Consider the following 24238-nt stretch of genomic DNA (forward strand, 5'->3'; position numbering starts at 1 on the left):
GTAATTTTTGGGCTCTCTTCCAGTTCATTATATGCCATTTTCTCCCACAAGCAGAGAAGTTGTCTTCCAATATACTGCAAGTTTAAGGAGTATATACCAGGAATGAAGGAATACAGTTATCTGGATAGACTGAAGAAGCTGGGGTTATTTTCCTTAGAGCAGAGAAGGCTAAGAGGAGATTTGAAAAAGGAGTTTAAAATCATGAAAGGTTTAGATAGAGTAAATAAAGAGAAACTGTTTCCAATGGCTGAAGGATCGATAACCAAAGGGCACAGATATAAGGTGAACCAGAGGTGACATGAGGAAAAACTTATTTACGCAACGAGTGGTTGGGATTTGGAATGCACTGCCTGATAAGGTGGTGGAAATGGATTCAATAGTAGCTTTCAAAAGGGAATTGGATAAATACTTAAAGGAGAAAAAATTGCAGGGATATGGGGAAAGAGCCGGGGAGTGGAACTAACTGGATTGCTCTTCGAAAGAGCTGGTGCAGACTCGATGGGCCAAATGGCCTCCTTCTGTGCTGCACTATTCTATGATTCTATAAACAAGTGCTCAACCTGCTGTCTATCCTTTGTGTCAGTAAAAGGACATACATCCGATTGTGTTAGAAAGAAATGCTGTATGTGTGATGGCCCTTTAAGATTTCAGTTTGACGACCTTTTCAGATGTACGTTGTAGGTTGTATTCGTGCACTGGTGCCGTGGCCTTCCATGGTAAGCATGGGCAGCTATTTGGCATGGATAATTGTTCTGTAGTCATACCTTGGAGCTTTCTTCAGCTCTGTCATTTTCTACCATATTAAGATCCAGGTCCTCTCAGTGGTACAGGAAACACTCACCTCATCCATTATCGCCTGCCAGGCTTGTTGTGTCATTTCTTTGGAGGGTGCCCTTCAGTTATGAAGAAAAAAGCTTTCCTTTCCTTCATTTTCTGCAGCATGATCAAGTCTAGCGGGGCAGAGTGAGAAGCTTCCATTTTCTTGGAGGTTTTCCCAGAAACCCCTTCCCTGCTGTCCCAAGCAAGAATGCTGCATTTTAAAATGGCTTCTAAATGGAATTTCCAGGCTTGACAACAAGCCTGTCCCTGCCAGCCCTGTAACACTGTGCTGGGCTAAGATTGTTGCACATTCCTAACTGTTGTAAATAATACACATTCAGCAATTATTGTATTGCCTGTTATCCATTCTCAAATAATTTCCGGTACATATTATTTTATTAAGCTGATTGTACAGACAAAATTCAAACACTACTACATATATGGTAGAGGATATATTAATATAAACATAATGGCTTAGAAATTCATTATAGCCACTTTTGGGGCGGTAAAGGCGGGCGGCCGCTAAAGTTTGCGCCCGGCGCAAATTCGAGGCCACTTCCCCGATATTCATTAGCTTCGCCCTAAGAGTTTGCTCGAGCGCTAAAACTGGCGATGCACGGCTCTCTTTAGGCGCTAGGCCGGCGGCCCAGGCGCTAACACCGGAAGGTGGGCGCAGGGCAGGTGCGGCGAGCTGCTGATTGACGGCAGACACTCTGGCTCCGGTGAGCTCTTAAAGGGGGAGGGTGGATTTGGTTTTTTGAAAGGCCGAGACTGCTGTATTTGTGTTGTTGGGGAGGGCTTCTCTCCATCAGTTTGTTATGTGGTACCGGTACTACTACTACTACTACTACTCCTCCTCCTCCTCCTCCTCCTCCTCCTCCATCTCCATCTCCATCTCCATCTCCATCATCATCTTTGTCTCTCACAAAGTGTTGCAAAACGGCTGCCTTTTCTACTGCAGGAGTGCCCTTTAATTTGCGCTCCCCGCGGCCCACCTCGGCTGTGTACCGTTCCACTTCACAGTCGTTAGGGCCGCCCGGCGCACAATGGGGCGGCGCGAGTGAAGTTCCGGTTTCGGGCGCACAAAGGGCGTTGCACGACGAAATGACGTCATGATCTGCGCGCGCAGCAGGGCGCGCGCTAAGACTTTGCGCCGGCGCTAAATGTCTACTGAAGTTGGGGCGAGGCGCAGATCGTGCTGCGCCTGGGCGCTAAGCGCCTAGAGCTCGAGATCTACTCCTCCTAAGGCGCTAACGGCTGGCGCGCCCAACTGAATTTCTAGGCCAATCACTCTTGAAGTAGTTTATGCAGTTACATTTGCATCTCTGTAAACTGTAGCTAACTACAGGATAAAGTATATTGTAAAAGAGGCTACAAGTAAATTGAATTACAATGATACAGTAGAAATGCATTTCTCTCAGTAAGTTCAATTATGTTCAAATGTTATATTGTACTGTAGTTATAGAAATACTTTCCTAATTACAGGGGGAAAGCTACAGCTTCAGTAAATCGCATGAAAAACTCCATTCACTCACAGATGAAGAGGTTTGTAACTTTCTAATTGTGCAAATTCTTCCCCATCTACCTACCTATCAATCCACCAATATTTATCTGTTTACCTATATATCTATATCCATTGATCTATTTATAAGTCTGCTTATCTCGTATCTATCTATATCCATTTATATCGATTTATAAGTCTGTTTATTGATCTTGTTTCTGCCTGTCTATCTATCTGTCAATCTGTTTGACTGTAGGTGTCATCCTTGGCCCAATGGTAGCACACTGGCCTGTAAGTCAAAAGGCCGTGAGTTCAAGCCCTACGCCAAAGACATGAGCACATAATCTAAACTGGCACTTCAGTGCAGTACTGAGTACAGTGCAACCTTTCGGATGAGATGTTAAACTAAAGCCCCATCTGTCCTCTCAGCTGGACATAAACGATTCCACAGCACTACAGGTACACTATCCCTTATCCGAAAGCCTTGGGACCAGCTGAGTTTCAGTTTTCGGAATTTTTCGGATTTCAGAAGGTATTATTATAAGACTGGGAAATTTGTATTTAATATAAATTTTAAAAGTTCAGGCTACCTCTTGCGACTGTTCCGTGTCTCATTCCCCTTCCTGCTTCTCTGGAAAGCCGGATATCGGCAGCGGGTGGAGGCGGAGCTGAGCGGCAGAGCGACTACAAGAGGCCCCAGAGGCTCAGGTAGGCCCCAGTGCGGCATCGGCAGCGGGTGGAGGCGGAGCTGAGCGGCAGAGCGACTACAAGAGGCCCCAGAGGCTCAGGTAGGCCCCAGTGCGGCATCGGCAGCGGGTGGAGGCGGAGCTGAGCGGCAGAGCGACTACAAGAGGCCCCAGAGGCTCAGGTAGGCCCCAGTGCGGCATCGGCAGCGGGTGGAGGCGGAGCTGAGCGGCAGAGCGACTACAAGAGGCCCCAGAGGCTCAGGTAGGCCCCAGTGCGGCATCGGCAGCGGGTGGAGGCGGAGCTGAGCGGCAGAGCGACTACAAGAGGCCCCAGAGGCTCAGGTAGGCCCCAGTGCGGCATCGGCAGCGGGTGGAGGCGGAGCTGAGCGGCAGAGCGACTACAAGAGGCCCCAGAGGCTCAGGTAGGCCCCAGTGCGGCATCGGCAGCGGGTGGAGGCGGAGCTGAGCGGCAGAGCGACTACAAGAGGCCCCAGAGGCTCAGGTAGGCCCCAGTGCGGCATCGGCAGCGGGTGGAGGCGGAGCTGAGCGGCAGAGCGACTACAAGAGGCCCCAGAGGCTCAGGTAGGCCCCAGTGTGGCATCGGCAGCGGGTGGAGGCGGAGCTGAGCGGCAGAGCGACTACAAGAGGCCCCAGAGGCTCAGGTAGGCCCCAGTGCGGCATCGGCAGCGGGTGGAGGCGGAGCTGAGCGGCAGAGCGACTACAAGAGGCCCCAGAGGCTCAGGTAGGCCCCAGTGCGGCATCGGCAGCGGGTGGAGGCGGAGTCGGGACCAGCGGGAGCAGCGAGGAGGAGCTCGGGAGAAAACCCGGCGACCAGCGAGGCCCGAGACCAGTCGGGAGCAGTGAGTCGGAGCCCGGTATAAAAACCGGAGAGAGGCGAGGCCCGAGACCACAGCTGGGGCAGTCGGGAGAGCAGGAGGCCAGTAACTCTTATATCGGTGGAGCTGTTGCTAAACCCGAAACACTACAGTGTAGTGTCTCCCACCCTTCCACCTCCTCTAACCTTTTAGGGGTTAGGGGAAGTTGAAAAGGTAGGTTCAATTTATTTTATTTCAGGAGCCTAACCTAGGTGGAGAAGGTTCCAGGACAGGAGGCGGCAGTGAAAATACAACACCAGAAAACAGGTAGGTGACTGGTTGGTGAGTACTTTCACAAACTTATTCTAAGTAGAATTCAATAATTAAGCTAAATCGTAGTAAATAAAAGGGTATTGTAAGGGTTAAGTCATGGAAGGGCAGCTCGGACCCATGTCATGCTTCTCCTGTGCCATGTGGGAAATCAGGGACACTGTCCCTGACAACTATGTGTGCAGGAAGTGTGTCCAGCTGCAGCTCCTAGCGGACCGCATGGCGGCGCTGGAGCTGCGAATGGACTCACTCTGGAGCATACGCGATGCTGAGGATGTTGTGGATAGCACATTCAGTGAGTTGGTCACACCGCAGGTAAAGGCTAGCTCAGACAGTAAATGGGTGACCAAAAGGCAGGGTAAAGGCAGGAAGGTAGTGCAGGAGTCACCTGCGGTCATCTCCCTCCAAAACAGGTTTACCGTTTTGGGTACTGTTGGGGGAGATGACTTATCAGGGGAAGGCACCAGCAGCCAGGTTCAGGGCACCATGACTGGCTCTGCTGCACAGAAGGGCGGGAAAAAGAGGGATAGGGCTATAGTGATAGGGGATTCAATTGTAAGGGGGATAGATAGGAGTTTCTGTGGCCGAGACCGAGACTCCAAGATGGTATGTTGCCTCCCTGGTGCAAGGGTCAAGGATGTCTCGGAGCGGGTGCAGAGCATTCTGAAGGGGGAGGGGGATCAGCCAGTTGTCGTGGTACATGTAGGTACCAACGATGTAGGTAAAAAGAGGGAGGAGGTCCTACAAGCTGAATTTAGGGAGTTAGGAGCTAAATTGAAAAGTAGGACCTCAAAGGTAGTAATCTCTGGATTGCTACCAGTGCCACGAGCTAATAAGTTTAGAGGGAGTAAGATAGATAAGCTAAATACGTGGCTTGAGCAGTGGTGCAAGGGAGAGGGATTTAAATTCTTGAGGCATTGGAACCAGTTCTTGGGGAGGAGTGACCTGTACCAAGGGGACGGTCTACACCTGAACTGTGAGGGAGCCGATGTCCTCGGGGTAATATTTTCTAGGGCGGTTCGGGAGGATTTAAACTAATTTGGCAGGGGGATGGGAACCTAGGTAGTGGAAAAGAGGGAAGTCATATGAAGTTAGAAATAGATGGTAGAAAGGTGAGAAGCAATAAGCAAAGGAGAGAAACACAAAGGGCCAAACTAATTCATAATGAGAGTGTGAAAAAAGCAAGCCTGAAGGCTTTGTATCTTAATGCTAGAAGCATTAGGAACAAGGTGGATGAATTAGTTGTGGAAATAGAGGTAAACAAGTATGATTTGATTGGGATTACAGAAACGTGGCTGCAGGGTGGGCAAGGCTGGGAACTTAACATCCAGGGATATACAATATTTAGGAAGGATCGGCAAAAAGGTAGGGGAGGTGGGGTAGCATTGCTGGTAAAGGAGGGGATTAATGCAATGGAAAGGAAGGATATTAACTCGGATGAAACGGAATCTGTATGGGTAGAAATGAGAAATAGCAAGGGGAGGAAAACGTTAGTGGGTGTGATATATAGGCCTCCAAATAGTAATATGGAGGTGAGGGAAGGCATAAAAAGGGAAATTAGAGAAGCGTGCGATAAGAGCACAGCTGTCATCATGGGTGACTTTAATTTACATATTGATTGGACTACCCAAATTAGTAAAAATTCTGAGGAGGAGGAATTCCTGGAATGTTTTCGGGACGGTTATCTGGACCAATATGTCGAGGAGCCGACTCGAGATCAGGCCCTTTTAGACTGGGTATTGTGCAATGAGAAGGGACTTATCAGCAATCTTCTTGTACGAGGCCCCTTGGGTCAGAGCGATCATAATATGATCGAGCTCTCAGTCGAGATGGAGAGTGAGGAAATTGAATCAGAGACTAAGGTCCAGAACTTAAATAAAGGGAATTACGAGGGTATGAGACGGGAATTGGGTAAGATTGATTGGGTGGTGTTTCTGGGGGGATTGACAGTGGATAGACAATGGCAAGCATTCAAAGATAGAATGGAAGAATTCCAGAACATGTTTATACCGGTTTGGCATAAAAATAAACCTAAAAAGGTGACTCAACCGTGGATAACGAGGGAAATTAGGGACAGCATAAAATCAAAAAAAAGGGCATATCAACTGGCAAAAAAAAGCACCAGACCGGAAGATTGGGGGCAGTACAGGATACAGCAAAAGAGGACAAAGGGATTAATCAGGAAGGGGAAAATAGAATACGAAAGTAAACTTGCAGCAAACATAAAGACAGACTGCAAAAGCTTTTATCGGTATATCAGGAGGAAAAGACTGGTAAAATCCCAAGTCGGTCCCTTGCAGTCCGATTCGGGAGAATATATAATGGAGAATAAGGAAATGGCAGACCAATTAAACTCATACTTTGGTTCTGTATTCACAAAGGAGGACACAAATAACCTCCCAGGAATATCGGCAAACATAGGGACTAATGAGAGGGAGGAGCTGACAGAAATTAGTATCTCTAGGGATATGGTGTTGGGTAAGTTGAGGGGACTGAAGGCCGACAAATCCCCGGGGCCTGATAAACTACATCCTAGGGTACTTAAGGAGGTGGCCCTGGAGATAGCAGATGCTCTAAGGATCATCTTCCGGAACTCCATTGACTCGGGAACAGTACCCGTGGATTGGAGGGTAGCTAATGTTACCCCAATATTTAAAAAGGGGGGTAGAGAGAAAGCAGGGAATTATAGACCAGTAAGCCTTACATCGGTTGTGGGCAAAATGCTAGAGTCCATTATTAAGGATAAAATAGCGGAGCACTTGACAAATGGGGAAAGGATCGGACAGAGTCAACATGGATTTACAAAGGGTAAATCGTGTTTGACTAATCTGCTGGAATTTTTTGAGGAAGTAACTGGTAAAATAGATGGGGGAGAGCCAGTGGATGTGGTGTACCTTGACTTCCAGAAAGCCTTCGATAAGGTTCCACACAAAAGATTATCATGCAAAATTAAGGCTCATGGGATTGGGGGCAAAGTATTAACGTGGATAGAGAACTGGCTGGCGGATAGAAAACAGAGAGTTGGAATAAACGGCTCGTTTTCGGAGTGGCAGGCAGTGACCAGCGGGGTGCCGCAAGGATCTGTCCTGGGACCCCAGCTGTTCACAATATACATAAATGATCTGGATCAGGGAATTGGATGCAATATTTCCAAATTCGCTGACGACACTAAACTAGGAGGAGGGGTGGGCTCTGATGAGGATGTCAGGAGGCTACAGTGCGATTTGGACAGGTTGGGGGAATGGGCGGATACGTGGCAGATGCACTATAATGTGGATAAATGCGAGGTTATCCACTTTGGGGGTAAAAACAGGAGGGTGGATTATTATCTAAATGGCAATAGATTGGGAGATGGGGAAGTGCAGAGGGACCTGGGTGTTCTTGTGCACCAGTCACTGAAGGAGAGCATGCAGGTGCAACAGGCGATTAAGAAGGCAAATGGTATGTTGGCCTTCATATCAAGGGGGTTCGAGTATAGGAATAGGGATACCTTACTACAGCTGTACAAGGTGCTGGTGAGACCGCATCTGGAGTATTGTGTACAGTTTTGGTCGCCCCATCTGCGGAAGGATGTTCTTGCCATGGAAAGAGTGCAGCGGCGATTCACCAGGCTGATACCTGGAATGGCGGGAATGACCTACGAGGAGAGATTGAATAGTTTGGGCTTGTACTCACTGGAGTTTAGAAGATTGAGAGGGGATCTCATCGAAACATATAAAATTATGGCAGGCCTGGACAGGCTGAATTCAGAGAGAATGTTTCCAATGGCAGGGGAGCACAGAACCAGGGGCCACAGTCTAAAAATAGCGGGCAAATCATTCAAAACAGAGATGAGGAAGAATTTCTTCACTCAAAGAGTGGTGAGCCTGTGGAATTCCCTGCCACAGAGGGCTGTGAAGGCTAATTCAATAAATATTTTCAAGAGAGAATTGGATATATTTCTGAAGGCTAAGGGGATTAAGGGTTACGGAGAAAAGGCGGGGACGGGGTACTGAACTGGTAAGATCAGCTATGATCTCAGACGAAGATCAGCCATGATCTCATTGAATGGCGGAGCAGGCTCGAAGGGCCGAATGGCCTACTCCTGTTCCTATCTCTATGTTTCTATGTTTCTATGACTCCTACTAAGCTGGCCCGCAAATCAGGTCGGGGGTCGGGTCGGGTGGGGGGGGAGAAAAGAATATCGGACGGGCCGCGGTTCAGGTCGGGAGGGGTCGGGTCGGGGGGGAGAAAAGAATATCGGACAGGCCGCGGTTCGGGTCGGGGGTCGGGTCGGGTGCGGGGGGGGAGAAAAGAATATCGGACGGGCCGCGGTTCGGGTCGGGTCGGGTGGGGGGGGGAGAAAAGAATATCGGACGGGCCGCGGTTCGGGTCGGGTCGGGGGGAGGGGGGGGGGAGAAAAGAATATCGGACGGGCCGCTGCAGCTATCGAACGGGCCCCTGTATTGTTGGGTTCACTCTCCTGGTACCTCCTTCACACTGCCCGGCTCGGCCTGCAATCTCCTACCCAGGAGGGAACTCTGTGACCCTCTGCCCTGCTCAGCGTAAATCGTGCGCCACTCTGGACATGTCGTGCGCACGACTTACGCTGAACGAAAAAACTTTTGGTTTTTCGAGGTTTTCGGTTTTCGGAAGTTCGGATAAAGGATAGTCTACCTGTATTCGAAGACGAGCAAGGGCTTTCTCCCAGTATCCTGGCCAAACTTTATCCCTCCACCATCATCACTAAAACAGATGATATGGTCATTTATTTAATTGTTGTTTGTGGGACCTTAATGTGTGTAAATTGGCTGCTGCGTTTCCTACATTACAACAACACTCCATTTTGAAAAAGGGTTAGACCCGAAACGTCGACTCTATTTTCTCTCCACGGATGTTGCCTGGCCTGCTGAGTTTTTCCAGCATTTTCTGTCATTATTTTAACACTCCATTTAATATATTTTTATACAATTTAAGTACAAAAGTACTTAATTGGCTGTAAAGCACTTGGTGATGTCCTGAGGTCGTGAAAGATGCTATATAAATGCAAGTTACAGGAAACTTTGGTTTATCCGGAGGTTGTAAGTCCGGAAACCTCGATCTAACGGCAGAAATCAGCAGCCGTTTTGTTAGGTTTTTTTTCTTTTTTTTTCTTCTCCTAGCATTTTTTTAAACAGTCAGGCTCTGGAAAGCCTCTCTGAAGCTGTTGCTAAGCTACAGAGACGCTTCCAAGGTACGGGCCGACTGTTTACAAGCTGTTGCTAAGCAACAGTGTTTGTTGTCAGATACGGAGATGAAAACCTCCGTATCCTTCAACATTAGCGCTGGTCTGTCCGGAAGTTTTCATCACGCCAGTCACGTCTGTGCCGGATATCGCGAAGTTTCCTGTATTTCTTTTCCTTTTTATCTATCTCACTTCCTTTGTATGCTTACTTAACTGTACTGCACAATAACACTCCACAAGCCCAAAACTGGGATTTAACTTGCCATAACTTTTACAATAGTAATGTATCGGAATTGTATAAAAGTATATATATTAAAGTTACAACAAATCCTAATTTGGTTTGATGGATAGTTCCCTTTAATAATGGGGTTTTAAACTGGAGTTTAAAAGGTAATTTTACAAGGCTGCACTGGTGCCAAGGAACCTCACTAGTTGCGAGTACAAGCCCTATTTCTGACCCATCCTTGCCACTAGGAAGATGAAAAGCAGTGGAGCTTTGTAAATTTCCCATTCTTAGGATATAGTTATACTACCACTGTCACACTGGCATGTAAGTGGCAGGATATCTCTGGAGTCAAGTCCCGATTTGAATGAATGCATTGAAGCCAAGCAATCTGAAACTCTCTCCAGGAACTTGATTTTAACACCATGAGCAGGATAACTCCAACAGAATGCAAACCAGGAATGCAAACCAGGTTTAAAAAATGCCCAAATGGTACATTGGACCTCCTGTATAATTTATGAACTTATTTCAAAGCACTTATAAGGCTGTTGATGCTCCTGCCAAGATCCCATGACAAAATATGTGTGTAAGCAGCGCTTTGCACTCTATGGCCATCACTCTCAGACCAACACTGCAGTATCACCACAGCCTTTAAGGAATTGCTTTGTGCTTTGAAGAGGTTTGGAATGAGCAGGAACAGCCTGTGCTATCAAACTAGCATGATTGTCACATGACTGCAGCCCAGTTTCATTTCCCAATCAGTCTGGGTCAGAATATCTTAAAAGTTCAAAAGTAACATGGAAAGCAAAATTGACACATAGGGCCCGATTTTTGGCTTGTGTGGGAAATGGTCGGGTTTCCCCGAATGTGCGGTTTCTGACACACAAAAAAATGTGTCAGCCAGCGCCACGCAATTTTCCCTCAAGTGGCCAATTAATTCCCAGCATGTGGGCAGCCTTGCTAATTGTCCAATTCGTGTCAGAAAGCCCCACAGTATGATGTCATCATTCGTGGTGCTTTCAAAGTGTCCAGCAAGCTTCTCCACCTTTGCAGGCTTCTCAACCACTCTTGCACAATGGCAGAGGAGCCTGCACCAGCTGCTGCCAGCGGCAGAGGCCGAGCTGCGGCCAAATTCAACGAGACGTCATTGCAGACCTTGGTGGATGGGGTAAGGGCCCACAGGGAGGTCCTCTACCCTCGCTCAGGGAGGAAGAGGCCTCCCAAAGAGTCCACGGCTGCCTGGATGGAGGTGGCAGCAGAGGTAAGCTCTCTGGGTGTCACCCGTCGCACCTGGCTGCAGTGCAGGAAGCGCTTCCATGACCTTCACCGCACAGGGAAAGCAAGTATGAAGTTTCCATCACCCTCAACCTCATCCCCATTGCCTTTCCTCAACAGCACTCAGCTTCAGCAATCTCTTCTTCCACATCCCGCTTCACAGTCACATCCATGCACCCTTACCCATTCCGTCTCTCTCTATTCTCACATTCACATAATTATTCCACCATCCAGTCTTGTAATTAGTTTTAATGCCATCATTTTCCTGTACATAAAAAATCTGGTGCCAGCTGCTGCAGTTATGGCGTCTGTCATTTGGCGAATGGGGATGTCACATAGAGGCCTTAGGATAACTTGCAGATGACTGCAAGCTGGTCAAAGTTGTTGGAAAGTGCAGGCATGGACCACTGTCCATGGTCAGTTAAGAAGCAGTGAGGCTGCAGTGTTTGATGTACCAGGCTTCGCAAATCTGCCCAGGATGAGTGCGTTCCTTGCATTCCGCTCAGCAATGTTCTCGCGCACTGGTGCCGCTGGTTGGCGGGCCTCTGCAGGATGCTCGTTTCTGTCCTCCTCCTCCTCCTCCTCCTCCTCCTCAGCATCATCCTCATCCAAGGCAGCTCTGTGAGGAGCCTCTTGGTCCTGCGGAATCGGCAAGCCACGACGCTGTGCCATGTTGTGAAGCACACAGCATACCACAACGATTTTGGAGACCCTGGCTGATGAGTACTGTAGGGCTCCACCTGATCTATCTAGGCATCTGAAGTGCATCTTCAGCAATCCGATGGTTTGCTCAATAATGCATCTGGTGGTAATGTGGCTGGAGTTGTAGTGCTCCTCAGCTCCGCTGGCTGGCCTCCTCAACGGCGTCATTAGCCAAGAGCACAGGGGATATCCCTTGTCTCCAAGTAGCCATCCTTGAAGCTTGTTTGGTGGACTGAATAGCGGAGGCACAGTAGACTGGCGCAGTATGAAGGAGTCATGACAGCTGCCAGGGAACCTGGCACAAACATGCAAAATCACCTTCTTGTGGTCACACACCAGCTGAACGTTAAGGGAGTGGAAGCCCTTGCGGTTGACAAAAACTCCTGGATTGCGGTGGGGTGCCCTAAGGGCCACATGTGTGCAGTCAATGATGCCCTGCACCCTTGGAAAGTCTGCCAGCTGAGCGAATCCACGCGCTCGCGCCCTCACACTTGCACGATCCCTGGTGAAATGGATGTGATTGTGCGCGATGGCGTGATGGCAAAGAGGATGCCGCTGATGTCTGCTGCTGATCCCTGGAAGGAGCCTGAGGCATAAAAGTTGAGTGCGGTGGTGACTTTGATGGCCACTGGCAAGTAGTGTGGACCTGTTGCTCTGGGCTCCAGGTCTTGCCGCAGCATTGCGCAGATGTCAGTCACAACCTCTCGCGAAAGTCGGAGCCGCCTCTGGCATTGCTGCTCAGTCATGTTGAGGTAGCTGACCCTGTGTCTGTACACCCTGTTTGGGGGGTATCTCCTGTGCCGACGGCCTTCCATGCGCTGACCCCTTCTGGCCTGTGCTGCCTCAGGTGGGTGAGCCGCAGCCTGCCGCTCCTGCTGGTGCTGCTGGTGTTGCTGGTGATGCTGTTGCTGGAGTTGCTCCAGCCTCCTCTGCTGTTGGATATCCTCTAATGCCAGGAAGGGAAGGTACCAAAGGCCTCCCATGCTTCTGGCAGATGCCTCCGTTGAGGAGGCGCTGAGTTAGGGTGGTGAGAGGGGCTTCCCAGGAGCTCACACTGAAGAAGTGTGTGAGGCTCCAACTTTCTACAGCTGTGCCTAAGCCTTCAAAAAGTTCCCCCAAGCCTTCATCAACAAGGTCCTGCAGCCTGCAAATGCTGCCTGTTTAAATCTCTTCAGTCCTCATTGACCTGCAGCTGCAAGCAAGCAAGCCAACTGTTTTCACCAGGTCTCATCAGCGGGGCAGGACTGAAGCGGGTCGTGGAGAAACGGCAGTCCGAAAGTTGGACGGGGCGGGGAATCGGGCGGGGGGGGTCGCGACCCGCTTTTTCGGCCCCCGGCCGCCTGGAAAGCCGCCCGACAGCTGGCAGAAAATCGGGGCCATAGGCTATTAAAAGTGATTGAATTATTGCATTTAGAACTTAGTGAAGTTTCACTGCAATTATGCAGGTTAAAAACATGTTCCTTCCAAGCGACATAAGAGTAGAAATTACTGCGATTGGTGTTATTGTTCAAATACAACATGCCAAATTCCTCTTTTAGTTGGTTTTTATGGAGTTGTCAACCCTTTTAGTTTAAAGCAGTTAATTCCTCCAATAAAATAGCAGAGCAAGGGGAATTCAGTATGAGTGTGTTAAGTGTTCCTATGATACAACTGAAAAGTAAACACATCGCTTTGTAGTCAGTCTGATCCCATTATCATTATCAACTATCTAAGGCACCCCAGCAGCATGTGTTACAGTTCAATTCTGATGAATATGTCTTATTTGCTAAGAAGTGTTGTGCTTGGCTAAGGATTCATATAAGCTGTAGATAAAAGGCATCAGTTTGCAAATGTTTAATCTTTAGCTGTTTAACCATTTGATCTACATAGAATTACATAGAAATTACAACACAGGAACAGGCTGTTCAGCCCAACCAGTCTCTGTTGGTGTTTGTCTTCCACACGAGCAGGAGTTCTAACCCTATATGCCTGCCCTGTTCCCATATCCCTTTATTCCCCTTTCCTTCAATTACTTATCTAGTCTATTTTTAAATGTTGACATGGGCCCCAGGCAGAGGGCGGCCTAGAGGAACCTCCAGCTGTATAGGGAAGTGTCATTACAGATGCATGGATCCTAGAGACTTCAAGGGACGGTTCCCATCCTCATTTCAGAAGAATTTTTTTTTACCTGTAATTGAAGTTAAAAGTTTTCAAGTCCCTCTTGCAAATATCTTTAAAACTGAGCCTAAGTCTGTAAATTCTCCATACAAAAGATCGTTTGGAATACGCCATCCAATATAGATGAGCAAGCCACCAGAGACGACTGTGTTTGAGAAAAGTCATTAGACTTGGCAACTTAGCTTTCTCAAATACTTTGGGCTCGATTTTGCCATTGGGGCGGGCTGGGGGCGTGTCAGCCGCTTTTCGTGTTAGCCACCCGACTCCAATTTGATGTGGGAAAAATATGCGATTTTCACCTAATTGGGCAATTGATTTCCAGCGTGTGGGAACCCCTGGCCCACTTAGTCTTTCCATCCTGAAAGTCGCCTCCGATGACTGTTAAATCTGTGAGTTATCTAGTTAATTAAGACACAGACTAATTAATAACAATCAAAAACAGGTCTTTACTGGTTGGAGGTAGGGACTATACTGAATACAAGATTACTGCACAGTGCTTATATACCGGTGTGTTCACCCCCGGTATTACGTCTACAGCAGCCTGAGAAAGTAGTACATCTCTTAAGGTGGAACAGGCTTAAGCTCTCTTAAGGTGGAACAGGTTACATACACAACACTCCTCCCTTCTTAGCTTTATAGTCATCCCCCCCATTTAACATAACGTAATAACATATATACATATATAACCATGTTTAACGTAACATATCACAGATTCAGTCTCTGTGGAAAACAGTTCACAGATTCAATCTCTGTGGTGTAGTCGGTTCACGTTACTCATTCAATAGTCCTTTCATGGATTTAACAGCTTGAACTTCCGAACTGATTTGGCTCCGTTCGGAGGGACCACGTGTGTGATCTGGTAGAGGTGATAATGGTTCAGATGGGTCATCTTCTGTTTTTACTTTTTCTTTTCTGCTTCTTGGAGACTCTCTGGGCTCCATTGTCAGCTGCCACAGCTGCCAGCTGCATGCGCAGTTCCTCCTTCTCTTCCTCCTGTTTCCGTCGTAGAGCCAGCTTCTCCCGATGTTCCGTAGACTTTTGGTGCTCCTCCATGATTTCTGCACTTTGGGAGTTGAAGTTACAAGCTGGGCAGGACAGGACATCGTAATATTCAGTGTCGTCCACCAGGTCATGGTAATATTCGGTGTCGTCCTGAGCTAGACCAGTGAGAGGGTCGTCTATTTCCTCCATACCCAGCTGGACGTTAGCCAGCTCTTGTTCCAAATCCAGACATCTTTCCTGAAGAGACTTCTTCATGTGTACCTCTGCATCCAGCTTTTTCTGGGCTTTCAGCAAGTCGTTTACTAGTGACCTCATTTGTGATTTTAATACTTCAACTTCCTTTGGAGATTGATTGATCGGACTATGCAATCCCTCTACCGGAGCAGCTGTTTCAGCGGTCTGTTGTTCTACATTGATGTGAGTCAGCGTACTTTTGGCATCCAATGGCTGCTCTGTTGCAGTCGTTTCAGTCTGTGTCATCACATCAGCCATCTCAATGACTTTTGAGAGCTCCGAACCCTTTTCCTTTGAAGATCGCAGCTCGTGTTCAAGTTTTTCCCATTTCAGAGTCTTGTCCCTCAGCATATGAAGGAGTTGGCTGACCGTTAACTCTTCTGACACCAGATTATGGCACGCACCTTCAGAACCTGAATCAGCTTTGATTCGTTCGGCCTCCTCGCGCAGATGGTTGGTGTGCTCCTGCTCCATTTTCTCCATCAGTTGCTTCTGTTGACTTTCCAGATTCTCCCACTCTGTAACAAAGAACTTTTTTATTTCATTCATCTCTTGCTCAAAACGGCGAATCATTTGTTCAAATTGCTGTTGTAGTTTGAAATGGAGTTGAGTTCGAGCCCAGTGTCCCTCAAAAATGTGCATATCAGTAGACTTGACAGACTCAGAATTCTCTGTTAAACTATGTTGTTGTTGCTCAGTGGAATTCTGTGCTGAAACTTTGTCTTTTGCACATGGGTTGGTCTTACCATCATCAGTTCTAGAGTCTGGGCTGATTATCTGCACCGAGTTCTCACTCTTTATGGCTTTTAGCGAATGCCAGTCCATATTTATGTTTCTAAACCACTCCCGGCCTAGTAGTGGTGGACCTCCCTCCGGTAGCACATATAAGTCCATTATTTGACTTCCTTCGCCCTTGTTGGCCACTGCAACCTTTATTGTCCCGATGGGGTACACTCTCTGCCCCATGTAGGTTGTCAATATAATCTCCGTATCCTGTAGGGGAATATGTTGGAATAACCTTCTGTAATCTTTCTTATTCATGACCGACAATGCCGATCCAGTGTCCAATTCCATTTTTACTTGGACTCCTTCTATCTGAAGAGTAACCCAAATTGTCTGGAGGTCTGCACCCTTACCAACGTTGAGTACCCTTAAGCTAGCCAGTTCAATACTGCTTGCGTCTGAATCGGACTCCTGTTCGGCCACCTTGTGTACCTTTGCGTATTTCCCTTGCGGTGACTTCTTGTTGCTGGTCTTCTTCGCTGACCTGCATACTCTAGCTATATGTCCAAGCCTACCACAAGTTCTACATTCTTGGTTTTTAAACCAACACTGGTTCTGATCATGCGTTGTCTTTCCACAACGATAACATTTGCCAGAACTCACACCCAATTTGTGTGCACTGAGCTCCGGTGACCGTAGCTGCATTACTGCCGTGCCTCTCGCTGCGGCTTCGTGTGCTGCTGCCATAGTGACCGCCTTCTCAAGCGTCAGCTCATTCTCCTCGAGCAGTCGCTTTTGTGTATCTTGTTTAAATAAACCACACACAAATTTGTCTCGTAGTGCATCTGTCAGTCCCGTTCCAAACTGACAATATTTCGCTAATTTACGCAATTCCAGCAAATATTCAGCATTGCTTTCATGCGGTAGCTGCCTTCTGTCGTAAAATTTAAATCGTTCCGCTAGCATCAGCGGCGTGGGGTTTAGATGATCTTTCAGGACAGTAACAATCTCATCGAACGTCTTATCCGCCGGTTCATCTGGTGATAACAGGTGTTTCAATTGCCCGTATGTCTTCGCACCCATTAAATTTAATAATGTTAGAGCTTTATCTTGGTCACGAATTTTATTGGCCTTACAATAATTTTTTACTCTTTCAACATATATGGCCCAATCTTCGAGGTCACTATCAAAGTTGCTAATATTCCCGTGTTTAGGCATTGTAGTACTTTATCAGATTTGCAATTTCTCAGATTTTTTTTTTTTACTGCTATCCAAGATGGCGGCTTCCCGCTCTTGCCGTCGTCCTCCGCCCACAAAATGGCGGTTTTCCCGCGCTTGGCGGTCTTCACCCGTCCCCCGACGCCGTCTCCCTTCAGCCCCCGAGTGCGGCCCTTATCTTCGCCGCGATCGCCCGAGTGCGGCCCTTATCAGCGGATGCGATCGCTGGATCGCGAAGTGGCTCCTGACCGAAGCGGCTCTCGGCCCTTATCTGGAGATGCGATCGCTCTCGCGGCTCTCGGCCCTTATCAGGAGATGCGATCGCTCTGTTGAAACGCCTCCCGCTCGAAGCGGCTCTCGCGCCCTATTCCTCCGGCTCCCCCAGCCCCGTTCGTGCGGCCAACGCGGTCGACTGCCTGTCGCGTCGCTGCCCGGCTCAGACAACGGCTTACCCACCACCAAGCTGGAGAAGAAGCTGACGGTCGCCGATGGAGGCTCCGAGGTCAGGATGTCTTCCAGTGGGGTGGAGAGGGTGGAAACCTCTCTGCAACGTCCTGGCTGTGGACGAAGCTGCCGTGGAGTGACTGCCGCAGGGTCCGAATCAGACTCGTCGCCAGTGTTAAATCTGTGAGTTATCTAGTTAATTAAGACACAGACTAATTAATAACAATCAAAAACAGGTCTTTACTGGTTGGAGGTAGGGACTATACTGAATACAAGATTACTGCACAGTGCTTATATACCGGTGTGTTCACCCCCGGTATTACGTCTACAGCAGCCTGAGAAAGTAGTACATCTCTTAAGGTGGAACAGGCTTAAGCTCTCTTAAGGTGGAACAGGTTACATACACAACAATGACGTCATCAGGGCTGGTGGATTTAAGGCCTGCAAGCAGCCTTGCTTCTTCTGCAGACTGCAAACCTTATGCCCTTTGGTGTGATAGATTCCTCCAGCCAATATGTCCAGCAGTAGGCCAAAGTCTGCACCAAGGTTCGATGACGCCGCCCTGCAAGCTCTGGTGGAGGGAGCAAGAGGAAATAAGGAGGTGCTCTTCCCTTCCTCAGGGAGGAAGAAGCCTCCCCAGCAGACGAAAGCTGTGTGGATGCAAGTGGCCCAGGAGGTCAACTCTTTGTCTATGTGCCGCAGAACCTGGCTGCAGTGCAGGAAGAGGTTTCATGACCTTCTGCGCACTGCAAAAGTGAGTATGACTTTCCCATCACCCTCAATCTGATCCCCATTGCCTCTCCTCACCAGCACTCAGCTTTGACAACCTCTTCCTCCACATCCCACTTGACACTGACATCCCTGCACCCTTACCCATTCCCTCTCTATGATCACATTCACCTAACTATTCGACTATGCAGCCCTCGCACTCCCTATTGCTGTGATGCTATGAAAACAACTTACAACACACAGGGAGGGCCCTTGGCCTTGCCACCTCACTCCATCTTTGTCTCCTTCTAAGCATCTATGCTATGGATTCTCTACACTCACTCCTTCATTCTCACTCAAACTCCACTTGTCTCCCTCATTGCAGGAAAAGAGAGCTCACAATAAGAGGGAAAGAGCGAGGAGAGGAAGAGGGCTACCCTCAGTAGCCCACCTCACCCCCTGGGAGGAGGCGGCCCTGGAGATTGTGGGAGTGGAGGACGATGCGCAAGTGGGGGATGGACAGACGGGTGCATCAGAGCAAGCTGGTGACAGAATAGTTTATCATCTCTCTCATTGACATTGCATGAGTCGCTGATAATGATTCTGATGCTCCAACAGATTGACTTTTGATCATCTGCAATATTCAATGTGCATGTAACCTTGGCCTCACATCTCTGACTCTTTCCTTTACTCCCCCACAGGACCATCAAAAGCCCCCGTCCCCACTATCCAGGAGGAACAGCCTGAGCCTCCAGACTCCTCAGAGGAAGCTGCAACCTCTGAGGGCGCAACGTCAGCAGAATTCAGCGCACCCAGCACCAGCGCAGACCCTCACACCTCAGTGGGACCTTCGGGACATAGAGTAGAGTTGTCACCTGGTGTATCACAGCTCACAAGTGAGCATCAGCAGATGGTGGAGACAGGGACAGCAATGGAGAGTCCTCGTCGGAGGGCGCAGGACAGTCCCAGCTCGGCTCTGCTGCATGTCGACCCTGTGCCTCTGGGTCCATCCAGAAGGACAGCGGTGCTGGAACTCCAGGAACAGGTGCAGGAGTCTCTGGAAGATTTTGTCTCCAGGGTCGCTGCGAGTGTGGAGTGAAAGGAGGAGTCCATCGCTAACATGAGCAGAGCCTTTGTGGTGGCGTTGGCGCATGAACGCATCCCCACAGAAAGGATGGCAACCTCCGTGGAAAGGATGGCTACCATAGAGGAGAGGATAGCTACGGCCATGGAAGAGCTTAGTCGCCAGGGTCTTTTGAAAACACGGTCATTGTTTACAATAGACTGACATCTCTTGAGGAGCGATGGTCAGCTATTGAGCATACAAACCAGACATTCATGCAAGTTCTCGGGAGTAGGACTTCCAGTCCAGAAATGGGTCCTCATGGCCCCCCCTGAAGTGCAGCAAGGTGCTGTCAAGCCACTTGCTAGCTCTGAAGTGGGGCTGACTCATGAGAGGGATGTTGGTGGCAAACAGCAAGGAAGTGGGGGCTCCTCTCCAAGCGCTCACACGACCGTGCCACTGCAAAGCCCTCGGTCAGAGCCCCACCAGAGTCCCCACCCAACTGAAATCGGCATCTCAACCCCAGCACAGCCGCAGAAGCAGCAGACTTTTGCCAAGCCCTCACAGGTTCGCAACCCCAGAGGATGCCTGCCAAAGGTGTCAAGACAGGAGCAGCAGGAAAGTGAGCAAGGGGCCTCCACATCTGCTGAAGCCACAGGGGAAGCACCACGTAGGAGCACGCATAAGAGGAAGATAATGCACAAGGAGTCACAAGGGTAGTCACTTGGGTGTAATGTTGTATTTATTTTTTAAATGCCATCACTTGCTTATTGTCATAAAAAATTCTGATGGCAAACTGTTGCAGTTGTGGCGTGTGTCATTTCGCAAATGGGACTTCCACATTGAGGGCTTAGGGCAACTTGCAATTGTCAGTATGGTGGTCAGAGCGATAGGAATCCACAGGTTCTTGGCCATTGTCGATGGTCTGATAAGAATGTGTGAAACAGAAGTGTTTGATTGTGCAGGCTAAGCAAATCTCGCCAAGTTGAGTGCGTCCCTTGCATCCCGGGCAGCAATGTGGTCGCGCACTGGTGCCTTCTGGCCTGTGCAGCTTCAGGTGGGTGAGCAGCAGCCTGGAGCTCCTGCTGTTGCTCCTGCAGTTGGTGCTGCTGTTGTTCAGGGTTCTGCTGCTGCCGCGGCTAGTCTTCGTCCGAATCTGATGTCCAGGAGGAAAGGAAATAAATGGTTCCCATTCTTCTGGTATATACCTCAGTTGAGGAAGCGCTCATTCAAGGGGGGGAGAGGGGTTTCCCAGGAGGTCACACTGGAGATGGGTGTCAGGCTCCAAACTTCCACAACAATGAGTAGGCCTGTTAAAAGTTCCCCCAGACCTGAGACAAGAAAGTTCTGCCACCTGCAAATGATGATTGGTGAAAACTCCTTTTTACTGGTGGAGCTGCAGCTGTTAGTTAGTAAGCAATCCACTTGTGCTGCTGCCAGGTTTCACTGCCCTGTTTCAGAGGAGGCGTGCAGCACATAGGAAAACTGTTAAAATCAGAAAGGCCTCTCAAAATGGGATTATAGAGGCACTTAACTGGTTGCTAAGGGCCTTAAGGGCCTATCCTGCCTCTTGGAGGCGGGATGGAGACGGGGTCAGAAAACTCGCATGTGGGAAAATTGCTTGGAGGCGGAATGGAGGCGGGATCGGGCCCGCCTGCCAGTTTTCACACGCCTCCAATCCTGCCTCCTCGGGACTGGCAAAATTGAGCCCTTTGTCTTACTAGTTGATGTTTAAAATATAGCAGAGACAGCAGGTGTGGAAATAGTTTAGTCTTCTCTCATACCTGATGTAGGTGTCATCGCACCAACGCTCTTCTCGATCTTCCTTGTGGCAATGCTCCAACTCACCCTCAGTAAGCTCCCTGCTGGAGTTGAGCTAATTTACAGAACAAACGGGAAACTGTTCAACCTCCATCGCCTCCAGTCCAGATCCAAGGTCGTCCCTTCCTCTGTCGTCGAATAACAGTATGCAGGCGATGCTTGCGTCTGCGCACACTCGGAGGTCGAACTCCAAACCATCGTTAATACCTTCACCGAAGCGTACGAGACCATGGGCCTTACACTAAACATCCATAAGACAAAGGTCCTCTACCAACCTGCCCCCACCACACAGTACTGCCCCCCAATTAACAAAATCCATGACAAGGCCTTGGACAACGTGGACCACTTTCCATACCTCGGGAGCCTACTGTCTCCAAGGGCAGACGTCGATGACGAAGTCCAATACCGCCTTCAGTGTGCCAGTGCAGCCTTCGGTCGCCTGAGGAAGAGAGTGTTTGAAGACCAGGACCTCAAACCCGGCACCAAGCTCATGGTCTACAGAGCAGTAGTAATACCTGCCCTGCTGTATGCCTCAGACACATGGACCATGTACAGCAGGCACCTCAAAGCACTGGAGAGGTACCACCAATGCTGCTTCTGCAAGATCCTGCAAATCCATTGGCAGGATAGGCGCACCAACATCAGTGTTCTTGCTCAGGCCAACATCCCCAGCATCGAAGCTTTGACCACACTCGATCAGCTCCGATAGACGGGTCACATTGTCCGCATGCCCGATACAAGACTCCCAAAACAAGCACTCTACTCAGAGCTCCGACACAGCAAGAGAGCCCCAGGTGGGCAGAGGAAATGCTTCAAGGACACCCTCAAAGCCTCCTTGAAAAAGTGCAACATCCCCATCGACACCTGGGAATCCCTGGCCCAAGACTGTACAAAGTGGAGGAGAAGCATCCGGGAAGGCGCCGAATACCTCGAGTCTCTTCGCCGGGAGCAAGCGGAAGCCAAGCACAAACAACGGAAGGAGTGCACATCAACCCAAGCACCCCACCCACTCGCCCCTTCAACCACCGTCTGCCCCACCTGTGACAGAGACTGTAGGTCCCGCATCGGACTCATCAGTCACCTGAGAACTCATTTTTAATGTGGAAGCAAGTCATCTTCGGTTCCGAGGGACTGCCTAAGAAGAAGGAGGTGGTGCAGGTCTCGCTGCCAACAGCAGAGTGTTTAGAACACACGTTTGGTAGACCCATATCTTGGTGTTCAATGTTGATTTCCAATTATTCCCGCACACACTTATTCAATTGGCTAAATGTGGTTGTTGCTTTTACGAAGTGAGAAAGAAAGAACTAATTAACTTATATAGCACCTCAGGATGTCCCAAAGCGCTTTACAGCTAATTAATTGCTTTTGAAGTGTAGTTGTAGTGTATGTGCCTTTAGGTCAGAACTGCTTTTTGCAGCTCCTGTATACTGTAGTGCCGGCAGTGACCACACCGGTATATAAGCTGTGCGCATGCCTCTGTACCCCAGTCTAGAGATTACCCTCCTCCAGTAAAGACTTGTTATTTGTTTATGTACAGCATCCGTGTGATTATTTATCCACTGAACCACGGATCCAACAGTGGTGACGAGTGTCGATGCGAATCTACCTGCAACATAAAACAAAAACAAAAACAAAATAGTCGAGTCCAGGAACACGGGCGTCGGCCGCGAGCAACCGCCCAGCAGTCAGGCAGAGATCCAACTTCGCTGGGGAGGCTGTGGAGAGCCGGGCTTGGTTCCCCAGCCACAACGAGCAGTAAGAGACCGACGACAGGTCCAGAGCAGACCCTTCCCGAGCAGCGGCGGCTGGAGCCGACTGACGGCAGAGGGAGAGAGCCGAGCAGCGTTGATGGGGCAAGAAAGAGGGTGAAGAGAGCAGGGCGCAGCCGGGAGTTGATCACCGAGCGGCGTCGAGGAAAAATACTGCAAACCGGAGAGAGAGAGGATAAGAAACAGCCGGGTTCTAGACTGAGCGGCGTCGACAAATATCAAGAGAAGAACGCATAGAGCACAGCCAGGGATCACGGGCTGATCAGGGTCTGCGGGGCGAAGCAAGGGGAGATGCCATTGAGCCGCGGAGAAGCAGGGAGAGCGCGGGAGGCGCCATTGAGCCGCGGAGAAGAAGGAAGAGCGCGGGAGACGCCATTTTGCGAAGCTGCAGCGGAGAAGACGGGCGAGCGCGGGAAGGAAGGAAAGCACGGGAGACGCCATTTTGTGCCAGCGGAGAAGAAGGGGAAGCGCGGGAGGCACCATTGGTGATAGTTAACGCACAACCAAGGATGCCGAAGAGTGGCAGTATCTCTACGTTCGACAATAAAGTCGAAGATTGGGCGACATATGTGGAACGTATTGAGGTGTACTGCAGGGCGAATGAAGTGCCAGATGCTAATAAAGCACTGGTTCTGTTAAATTCCATGGGTGCAAAAACTTATGGGTTACTGCGAAATCTAATAACCCCAGAGAAGCCGGTAAACAAGAATTTTGAAAGCATAGTAGAAATCCTACAGGACCACTTAAACCCCACACCACTGCTGATAGCAGAACGATTTAAGTTCCATAAAAGGAACCAACACAAAGACGAAAGCAATGCTGAGTACCTAACGGAACTGCGCAAGCTATCGAAATACTGCCAGTTTGGAGCGGGACTAGCAGACACGTTAAGGGACAAGTTTGTGTGTGGGCTACAAAGTGAAGGAACCCAGAAACGGCTTCTATCAGAAAAGGACCTTACGCTGGACAAAGTTTTCAGTATGGCAGTATCACACGAAGCAGCCGCAAGGGGCGCTGCAGAGATACAACGGAGACCGCAAGAATATGGCACCAATGAAATGACCTATGGAACAGGGAAGTGCTATCGCTGCGGCAGAACAACACATGACCAGAAAGATTGTTGGTTCAAGGACCAAGTGTGCAGACAGTGTGGGAAAGCAGGACACATAGCAAGAGTCTGCAGGTCTGGGAAGAAAACCAATAGTAAGAAATCTCCACAGGAGAAGTACAAAAAGGTACACCAGGTGATGGACAGTGGTTCAGACGAACAGAAAAGTGACACAGACTCCGGAAGCAAGGAGCTGGGTTGTCTGAAACTACATAATGTAACCGAAATGGAGGATCACCAGACTATCTGGGTTACACTCAAGATAGACGGAGTCCAAGTGGAAATGGAATTGGACACAGGGTCAGCTCTAACAGTCATAAATCAAAGAGACTACAAGCGGCTATTTTCACACATACCCTTGAAAGCTACAGAGATTGTCTTGAAGACGTATACGGGGCAAAAAGTCTACCCCAAAGGAAAAATAAGGGTGAAAGTGA

The 24238-nt window shown here is 49.1% G+C and overlaps 1 protein-coding gene across 1 annotated transcript in view; it reads left to right on the plus strand.

The window, feature by feature from the left end:
- LOC147108712 (uncharacterized) overlaps positions 1 to 24238 on the plus strand; it is a 154281-nt gene that overhangs the window by 114068 nt on the left and 15975 nt on the right. The window contains exon 7 of the mRNA XM_086005459.1: positions 2305 to 2364. Within this exon, the coding sequence (XP_085861585.1) occupies positions 2305 to 2364 (60 nt within the window). The remainder of the gene's footprint in view (positions 1 to 2304; positions 2365 to 24238) is intronic.

This window comes from Somniosus microcephalus, chromosome 13 (genome assembly GCF_052327205.1).
Source record: "Somniosus microcephalus isolate GS21.2 chromosome 13, FLI_Smic_1.0, whole genome shotgun sequence".
In the NCBI taxonomy this organism is placed as follows: domain Eukaryota; kingdom Metazoa; phylum Chordata; class Chondrichthyes; order Squaliformes; family Somniosidae; genus Somniosus; species Somniosus microcephalus.